The sequence below is a fragment of the Varroa destructor genome, unplaced genomic scaffold, assembly GCF_002443255.2.
Source record: "Varroa destructor unplaced genomic scaffold, Vdes_3.0 BEIS01000007.1, whole genome shotgun sequence".
Classification (NCBI taxonomy): domain Eukaryota; kingdom Metazoa; phylum Arthropoda; class Arachnida; order Mesostigmata; family Varroidae; genus Varroa; species Varroa destructor.
In genome coordinates this window covers 1,229,672-1,239,246 of record NW_019211460.1, presented here as the reverse complement: position 1 = coordinate 1,239,246, position 9,575 = coordinate 1,229,672, and the positions used below count along the sequence as shown (strand labels likewise).

General features: G+C 41.1%; 2 protein-coding genes across 3 annotated transcripts; one reads left to right on the top strand and one right to left on the bottom strand.

The window, feature by feature from the left end:
- The first annotated feature begins 117 nt into the window (after nucleotides 1–117).
- Nucleotides 118–2,902, top strand: LOC111253753 (transcription termination factor 4, mitochondrial). 2 transcript variants are annotated; one of them, XM_022813659.2, is made up of 6 exons: nucleotides 122–303; nucleotides 665–766; nucleotides 1,127–1,222; nucleotides 1,523–1,695; nucleotides 1,942–2,102; nucleotides 2,583–2,902. In XM_022813659.2, the coding sequence occupies exons 1-6, from the start codon at nucleotides 301–303 to the stop codon at nucleotides 2,759–2,761; spliced, it is 714 nt and encodes a 237-aa protein (XP_022669394.1). In that variant the 5' UTR covers nucleotides 122–300; the 3' UTR covers nucleotides 2,762–2,902. The 2 variants fall into 2 exon arrangements, with proteins under 2 accessions (XP_086831663.1, XP_022669394.1); XM_086975537.1 differs by lacking the exon at nucleotides 1,127–1,222 and having other exon boundaries at nucleotides 118–303.
- A 1,866-nt stretch (nucleotides 2,903–4,768) lies between these two features.
- On the bottom strand, nucleotides 4,769–9,506 carry LOC111253988 (uncharacterized). Its single transcript, XM_022814354.2, has 2 exons — nucleotides 7,869–9,506; nucleotides 4,769–7,454 (listed from the first exon to the last, which is right to left on the bottom strand). The coding sequence occupies exons 1-2, from the start codon at nucleotides 8,862–8,864 to the stop codon at nucleotides 6,168–6,170; spliced, it is 2,283 nt and encodes a 760-aa protein (XP_022670089.1). The 5' UTR covers nucleotides 8,865–9,506; the 3' UTR covers nucleotides 4,769–6,167.
- Between the last annotated feature and the right edge of the window lie 69 nt (nucleotides 9,507–9,575).

Here is a 9,575-nt window from a genome sequence, read left to right as displayed (position 1 = left end):
GGAACCTGGAGCCTATGCTGCGCATTAATAGAGAACGAGTTGCAGTCATTGATTGCGGACGATCACATTGTCTGCTAGAGCAGAGAAAACATTCTATACTTATTTTGTCTTATTGTTACTTTACCCTTCGGTGTGCAAAATTTTTTGCGTCTCGAAGATAGATATTAAAAATAATTCTTTTGTGACTGTATCTACACTATGCACTATGATTGCGTAAAATGATGAGCTAGTAAGTAAAGGCTACTGAAAAATTCGTCAGATCTAAGTGATCTTCTCCGAGCTGTTTCTGGACTGAAAGTGATGGTACGTACATCACATGTGCTCAATATACAATAGAAAAATGAAAAGACTACTAAGTACAACGTGTTTTCCAAAAGCCACATCGATGAGTAAGCCCTGGGCAATCGTCGAGTTTTACTAGGAGTATTTCGTACGTTTTCTAATATCTTGTTTATGCTATTATTGTGAATGAATCATATCAATTGTCAGTTCATTTTTATCCTTTTTGCGCATTTTGCTTCGAGTATAAGATTGGGTACAGAGGGTTCTGCTAAAATTAAATTTTGCTTGGCATTTAGGTCGAAAAAATATGCGAGCTTTAAATTCCTCTTCATGATTCATTACAACTAGTTTGCCAACGTTGTGTTTCTATTGAATACTTCAGGGAACTCCAGCAACTCAAGCAACGCGGACGGCTGCTTTTCTCTTGACCCAGTTCGGACTGAACGCCGAGCGGGTATTTGTGAAGGCTCCCCGGATCGCAGAGGTTTGAAACATTTTTTAATTCGACAATATAAAAATAAAGATCCAACAAGTGCCCAAGCACGAAAAGGGCATCAGATGTGCCAGAGTGACCTCCTATTGACGGAAATGGCACAGATGTAGTTTATTGAAGTAGCGCCTTGATACGAACCAAACTTCGACTTAATAAGGGATTCTAAGCACATCATAGTGTTGAACTTCAGCATTTTGCATAATATACCATGCCTTTCATAATAGCACTGCCTAGAGTGTCCACCGCTTCCCATTGCAGGTGATTCATTAGAGACAGGTTCGGTTAAGTTATACGAGATTTTTTTACAAAATAAATTTATCTATTTCCATACGGTTCGACTGGGTGTTTCAGGTACCAAATCTTGCAGGACAATTGCAGTTCTGGACGCTGAATGTTAGGCTTACTGCAATAGAAAACTTCCCTGAACTTCTCTACCTTCGACCCGATGTAAAGCCTGATTTTAGTATTAAGCTAAACACAGGATAATAGTCTTTTAGTAAATCTATCGTTAATCTCCATAATACAACTTACAGCAGACTATATGCCTATACGGACTGAGTACTCATATTTATCAAGTCGTCATGTTTCACACAAGTTTGACGTCTATCGACTCAGATGAATTTTTCAGACCTATTTGCTCATCGCGTGCTGACGAGATGGTCTTAAAAGCCGAAGATAACCGTATGGCAATATATATATTGCCACTATGATTAAAGCCATGCTATTGATCCTGCTTAAATTACACAGGTATACACCGAGTTCTATAACAGTTTCGTCAAAGCGTTTGGTGTGAAGGATCTTCCGCATCTATTGGGCAACTGCCCGCAGGTGCTATTGCACGAATGGCCAGACCTTCAGAAGAAAATCGAATATGCAGTGAACACTATTCAAACTTCTCACAAACAGATCGTTCATTCTAAGTAGGTTTCCAATAATTCATTATGCGGAATATGTTGTATTTATATTTATATAAATATATTTGCAGTTATGGAAGCCTAGCCTGCGATGCTAAATAATTTATTGCAGTTTGTTCATAGTAGCCATTGCTCTTATAGAGCATCAGACAGATGAGAATTGAGTTCAAAATACCTCGAGGCATGCGTATAAGTAATGCGAGGAAATGCGTATAAGACCGGTGACGTTGTTTACTAATCGTCTACTTTCAGGTATTTATTGTACCCTTTTGTACATATCAAAACTCGATTTGAGCTAGTTTTGAGAACTGGCGTGTATGTAAAGCCTAATCGAAAGGACAGAAAAAAAGCGTACGTGATGCCCCTGCATAAAATCGTCGAATCTCCATTGGCGTATATTCTCAAAAGGACAAGTAGGTTTAGTGGTAAAAATAATAGAAATTATTTTCACAGACTAAGCAAGCTGATGACGCTAGGTATAGCAAAATCAGCTGTTGGAGTCTTCTAAGACGTTATCGGAGTTCATATTCGATCAACATCTTTTTTCAGTTTTTTTTCAAAACTTGAGTTCAGGTTATTTAAATCTCGCGCCTCGAGAATAACGTTTTGAGCGTACTAAAATGTTTTCCAATATCTTCTTGTACAAATCCCACTGAGTTTATGCTCGCTCTGACCTACCTGCATCAAGAAATAGCTAAACGATAAATTAGCACTTGAAGTGTTAGTAACATCGAGTTTTTTAGTCAGAAGCACATTCTTAACTAATCTGAAACTTCTACGTATATAAGCTGGTTGGTGATAACGACATGCTGGAGCATCCTAGATGAAAGTTACCGGACATCTCTTCAGTGCAATCAGCCGTACTTATTGGTACTAATATTGCTTCATTTTAGGGTTAAGCCAAAGGGAATATGAAACCTTCAAAAAAATCATTCGGGAGGAACTAGAACAAGAAGAGGACGAAACAAATCTGCGGGAGGAGCGTAAACGCTGGGGATATGACCAGGACGATTACGACGCCGACGAGATAATCGCAAAAGAGAAAACTGAAGGAAGAAAACCTACGCGGTAATCAAAATAGTAAATTAGATACTTCTGATAATAATGATAATAATAGGAATTACGCGGTACATAACCAACAAAGGACTTAAATATATTTCTGGTTGTATTGTATTTATTTGAAATAAAGTCTTTCATTTACTATTTGCTATTAGATGCTTTGTGTTTTGTCTGTACATAGTGAACTTCAAACCTAAGTGTCATATATCCTGAACTTTTTATAGATCTTAGAAGAGGCTAAAAACTCTCTTTCTTTCATAAATAATGTGCGGAAGCCTTCTGGCTCAGAGAACAGCTTCGTGTCGAATGAAATCGTCTGAAATCAAGTAGAAAACCAAATTCGCATAATTGGAAGACTACAGGCAGTAGAACGATCGAATAAAGTCGGATCGCCATTGCGAATGGGTTTCAAATTCATCAAAACAGGAAATGAACTTTTCGCGTTTTTTTTCGGGTTAGATTAGAAAAAACTACTAAATCTTTAAACAGCACGTCAAACCAACTCGGTCAAGCTTCTCAAAATGTTTGCTTACGGAAATGTCAAATGAAGATAGCAAAACATCAGGAGCAGTGCAAAGCTTTGTCTGCTACAAGGAACAGTGGCATACATCCTATTGGCGTGTAAGTGTGAGCACTTTCTATTTCACTTCAGCTGAGAAATAGAATTCATCTGTAAAAATGCAAGGACTACACAAGGTCATTTCTTCGACAAATTGCTGGTTTTGAAAAATGTCGTACAATAAGCGAAGCACAGGTTAGTACCAAAGAGGATGCACCTAATCTAAGTTACTTCCAGATCAGTCGGGTCTAGCTTTATTAAAGCGAAGAATATTTTACAAAGTATATAAACCAATTCTGTCTCTGCAGCTAATCATGTGAAAAACCTAATGTCTACCTATTACTCAACTTGCGTATTTCTTAAAAGCCCTTAAGACTACGTGTACAAGCCTCGTACGAATCTTGTAATTGTTACAGTGTATTCTATTCTCGTTTTACTGTTTTGTGTTAAACTTTTGGGTCTCCATATAAGCCAGTGGAAATTTTTCACATAGTTTCGATTGAGCATAACTTCCTACTGAAAACTTTAATACAGTTTTCTTAAAATATTTCTGGTTGCCTTCACTTAATGTTTTGGTGTGCTCCGAATATTATCTCGCTAAAAAGCGGCATATGTGCTCTCAACATATTAACTCATATAAGACTGTATATATTTCATAAAATTTAGTGTTTATTGATTTAGTGGATTCAGTAGAGAACAGAGTAGGCGAGAGTCTGACCGATCCAAGTAAAGAATAAATGGTGGATGAGAGAGAAGATTAACGTTAAGTACTTATCTGGAGGAATTCATGTTACGTATTATTACAATTCTATTGCAATGGGCAATTTTCCATTATTTGTTCAAGAATTGTTTTGCTTTTTGAATAAAGCTTGTGCTCATTTGCCTTGGTTTTTGTAGACTTAGTCGCAGCAGTCATTTTGTTATCCCTAATCAACTTTTACCAGTCACACCATACTCGCAGCACAATCGTGCTTAGGGGAGAACCCGGCGGGGGTGCTGCTAGAGCACCACTCCCGATGTTTTTGGATGTTTATTTGTAACACAGTTATTTTGCATCTCGTACCAGAGTCGAACATAGCTGTTTGATCTATTTTATGTCTTAGAAGCTGACCGTGTAAATCGGAACTCATGGCGCACTCCAACTTGATGTGTCCCTCACATACCTAGCTTACAGCTAAACCATACAAGCTTTCTTTGGCGCACAAGGATGCACGTTGCCGCATTAACAAAAAAGATGGTGGTTTTCTTTGTTTTCAAGTGCCATTACTAACGTCATAAAGGCCATTTGAGATTGTTTGGGTAGTAGGTGCTTGTAGACGTCAAAGTCTTTTTGCTTAAAATGGAGTGAACTTCGGTTGAACTGTGCGTAGACTAGCATCACCGAACTTTTTCTCAAGAGGCGCGCTAAGCAAAAAAGTTAATACCAATTAATATGATATATATATTGAAACACGAATCATGTACCACACATTATTCAAGATTTCTTTTTATTGACCATACTTTAAAAATTCTCATCTTCGGGTGAGATTTTCTCATTTGTCGCTATGTGCTAATTATTAATTAAGACAAAAAGTATTTCATATCTCGTTTGTATTAAATTTATTAAATACATCTTTGATCTTGAACTTGACGAAAGCGAATGTAGCCAACATTGATTTCCGATAGTATGCGAATAATATTCACTAGCACGTCATTATTAACGTATCCTTTGTATATATCCTATATATTTTTATATAGATCTATACGAAATATCTACACAGTCATAATGGCTATGCGACCACCTGGTACGGGGCAAAGTTGCCATAATTTAACCAGCAAATTAAGTCAGCACTGTTTATGAGTAGACTCGATTCGCAGGCTGCGCCTTTGTTAGCCCTTTCGTTTTAGAAATGTACAAGTTATTTACTAGGACCCGCCATGCTTCTACTTCGCGTTAGTTGTTTGAAGTATAACGGAGTACCTCATTTGTTATGCTGTACACACTAACATCGTCCTTGAGTCGTCAAGCTTAATTCTCCTGTTCATCAACGTGAAAAATGCCCGTTCAAACATTTTGTCCAATTTCAGCTCATGTACGGCTTTCCGAAGGTCGTACTTGTAATTACATTGTAACGTACCGGTCGTTTTTTCGCTAACTATTGGTCGAAAACATTTATTTCGTATCCTATTTATTTCGTATCCTATTGCTTAAGGCCCGTCTGTACTTGATTGTTGCCAATTTTTTCGTCTACGTGTTGCATCATTAAAACCATATATAGTCAAACAATTCAATACTGGCTATTGGACGAGGCAAGTTTCCCATCCAACCTGTGAATCAGTTACTGCTTATTTATAGTGCAGTTTGACCGTTTTCCTATACGGTACATATGAACGGTTGGACTATATTACAAAGGAAAATGCACATCTATTACAAAGTTATGCTAATATAATAACTTAGGCAACTATTCGTTTACAGAGCATAAGTTAAAAGAAAAGCACCATGTCTGAAATTCAGTGACGAACCAATAAACATAGTATCTTAACTTAAGGTTGTGAAGGAGATCTACGAAATAAGCCACTGAGAGATCGGTGTTATATAGACATCCAATTTAACCTTACAATCGCCAGGCTGGTGAGAAAAAAGTTCATTTACCATGACCAATTGGAATGTGGAATAATTATGGTCACATGTGTTCACAGTTAGGGCAGTCGAAAGGCTGTCTAAATACGTAACTCTCCAGCGTGTTGCCGCGTGATTACTACCTTGTAAATAGCAGGTGTTTCATTTTCCAATTCCTTCGTTTACAAGGAGCACTGCCCAAGTGCAGACGCGTTCAGTGTTTATGATCACAGAGACTTAATCACGCTGGGCTAGGTTACTTTAATTTCCGTATACTCGAATCGCTGTTACAACATTGAGTCTGTGGTGTAGTTCTAGTTTACGAAGACCTCCGTGTACACATCCGAGTCTTGGCATTGAATCTGAGACCCGCGGTTGAAAACGAAGGCAGCAAACAAGACCTCCATTGCTAACTGGTGTCGATTCCGCATTTCCAGCGGAGGACGAGGATATAGAATTACTATTAGAAGGTACCGAAGTATTGCTAGGGTTACCGGTGTTACAGTTATTGATATTGCTACTGCTGCAGCTACCGCTTGTGCTCGATAAAGTGTGCACGTCCCACATTCGTATAGAGCCGTCCAGACTGGAGCTGAGCAGTAACGAGCCGTCCTTAGAGAAAACGACTGATGTTACGGCATCGTGGTGTCCATGCATGTCGGCCAATAAGCGGCATGTGCGAAGGTCCCATAAACGGACAGCTCGGTCCTCACCCGCTGCTGCCAACCAGTGTCCATTCGGTGAAAAAGCAAGCGAATGGGCCTGGCCTCGATGGCTAGATGGAAAGAGACGTACGACACTACCAGACTGGACGGCCCATAAACGAATCGATCTATCTGAAGCCGCTGTTGCTAGATAATTAGCATTTGGATGAAACGCCAGCGTGTCAACCTGTCCTAGATGACCAGCCATCACGCGTAATGCATCTGTTCGACTTGGCGTCCACAAGCGCGCTGTTGCATCCTGGGATCCTGTAGCAAAGTACAACCCTTCTGGGCTAGTCGCTAGACACCAAGCAGGGTACTGGTGGCCGGTGTATACGGCCATATTGCGTCCTGTTACTGCATCCCAAGCCCGAACCGAAGTGTCTGATGAAGCCGAGAGTAGTAATGCAGGAGAGGCGTATGCTAGTGCGCACACTGTACCGCAATGTCCCAAAAGCCTTGTCCTTCTCCGATTGTCGACGAAGCAGTCATTATCACCTCCGCTCAATCCGTCGCCGCTCTCTGGAGGCCGTCCGGACCTTGTTAAAGTCCGAAGGGCAGAGGGATGAAGTCGTACAACGCTTGAGTGGAATCCTCGTCGCCTTTCTCTCCATGATCTTCCAAGGTGTGAATATGACCCAATTCCCCGTAAGTGCTTTTCTTCTTGATCACTGTCATCATCCGGATTTAACTGAGGTCCTCTCCGTTCGAGAGTGATTGTTCCGTTATCGAGACCGACGGCGAATGTTTCATCTGATAATGCTAGTGACGCTACCGAACAACTCAGAGCTGATGCGTCAACATCAATTAGAAGAACATTAGGGGCATAAGGCTCGGCTCGTACCTGGAATGAAACGACACAAAATAAAACGCCTATTATTATTATCGAAAGTTCCGTATTGACAGCTCATATGGTTCAAACGATCATTGTAATTTATTGTCACTGCGCCTGGTTTTACGAGAGAACACCATTAATAGGTATGAATGACAGTTCCCCAACTTTTTCAAACTGAGAGATTTAATAACGACAACAGCTTAATTTCCATAATTAAAGCTATCTAAATTACGAATCTACATGGAGTAGTGCACCGAAAGACGTTCACAAAGGTTTATCTTCGGAGCATTGCGGCATCACAGAATGACTTGCCTGAAAAGCAACACTCAAAGACCCATAACCCAATTGACTTAATGTAACTCGGCGTACCATGACCCATTATTCGGATGTTTGATGAATAACGTAACACTAAACAGGTCTCACCTTATCTATTGATTGCCGTAGGAGGCTCAGTGCCGATGCAGCGGGGGGTTCAGGTGAAATGGCACCAGCTCCATTGGATGCTGCTATGGCTGTTCTTACATGAGCATCCTCCATTTGGCCACTGGTACTTGAAGTAGACGACGTCATACCATTAATGCGAGATCTTTTCGCTGACGGCGATTTGTGTCGCCCCGCTCCCGATCCTGACTGGCGGTCATTTTGCCTATTTGACGCCCTAGAGTGCGATTTCATGGTTCGGCTATGCAGGCTGGCGAGATGTTGGTGACGCCGTTGGGCAAGCATATGTCTTGACTGGAACAGATGGGGTTCAGGTGGATCCGAAGGTCCCGGTTCGAGCCCAACAGGTCGAAGTCGGTGCTGTGATATAGAATCGAGTTGTATACTAATATCTATGTGTACGTTGAACAAATGTGAAATGTACTCGCTTTGACGGAGGAAACGTTGCAGGTATCGCCAGCTGTCAGCTGACAATTTAACAAGCGCTTTATTTTCACGGAATTCTTTAAGTACCGTACCCTGATGTAACTCCTGGGAGTTTGAAATGCCTTGGAGATCTTCGACAAGACCACTATACAAGTCGACACCCGCGAAGAGTCCGCCAAACATTGCCTCGAAACGAAGCAGCAGGTGACGCTGCTCCGCTGACAGTAAATCAATTATAGCATTGACAAAAACTGGCCACAGACAGTGACTGAGCTCAGAACGAAACGGTTCAACGGCCTCGGAGATGAAGTTCTTCAAGTCGAGGAACTCCTCCTCCACTCGACAAGGCGCTATCAGGGGCGCCCCCAGTTTTACCGGTTGCCCTGTCCCACGTTCGCAGTCGACCGCGCGCTGGTGCACAAATTCCCCTAGTGGTAAAGGCCGGGGTCGGTTAGCAGCGCTGGCCTCAAAACCCCGCCGTTCGAGATATGCAGACAACTCTTCTGTCACTCGTTCAGATGGCACCATTGAAGACGTCGAAACAGAGGCCATCGCTCGAACCGAACCCAGCTGCTGGGCCGAAGCGGATCGAACGTCACAATTTAGAAGCGGCTAGAACTATCTTACGGTGACAGCACCGCAATCCTTTAAGCACCGTGCATGCTATCCACATTCACGATAAAAAAGATGTCGTCATTTCGTTTAAGAACGAGCCCACTGGGTGGTTCTCCCACTCAGAAACTAGACATAATGGCTGTTAGAGCACGACTCTGGTTCTTTGTTGTTTTCAATGTTCAACACAACTGGGGCTGCTGGATTGTGTCCAGCGGCCAATAGAACACCAAAGTTTTCTTTCATCGAATTATTCCATTAGGTATATCGATACAGGCAAAGAACATAAGGCTTGACTCTGGAGATTCCTGTTCGCTTCCATCAAATAATGTTGAAGCAAGTAGACGCAATGATAATTCTTCAGCTGTTTTAGAAAGAGTCGATAGTTGTCGGCGGTAAGCCGTGCTACTTTATACTTATTTAATAAGTACCATTTCATAGCAATAAAAGTTGTCTCAGCCAACAGATCGTTGCGTATGCCTTTATGCACATTTGGAAGCCGACGAGGTTTACGGTCGTAATTACTGTAGAGACAATTTTCCAATATGTTTTACGCGCAGTACCAGATATTTTGTCTTAAATGTTTGAACCATATCGAAAGCTTCTAATAAAAAATGACAAAAATAAAAATTCGCTTGCAGTAATGTTATT

What these genes read in the sequence shown, in the direction of transcription:
- LOC111253753 (XM_022813659.2), top strand. An exon ending in AGGCTCCCCGGATCGCAGAG is followed by an intron (nt 767 to 1,126) that starts GTTTGAAACATT and finishes TGGGTGTTTCAG; the next exon opens with GTACCAAATCTTGCAGGACA. An exon ending in AAACAGATCGTTCATTCTAA is followed by an intron (nt 1,696 to 1,941) that starts GTAGGTTTCCAA and finishes GTCTACTTTCAG; the next exon opens with GTATTTATTGTACCCTTTTG.
- LOC111253988 (XM_022814354.2), bottom strand. Translation starts at nt 8,864, where the DNA reads ATGGCCTCTGTTTCGACGTCTTCAATGGTGCCATCTGAACGAGTGACA. An exon ending in TACGGCAATCAATAGATAAG is followed by an intron (nt 7,455 to 7,868) that starts GTGAGACCTGTT and finishes GTTTCATTCCAG; the next exon opens with GTACGAGCCGAGCCTTATGC.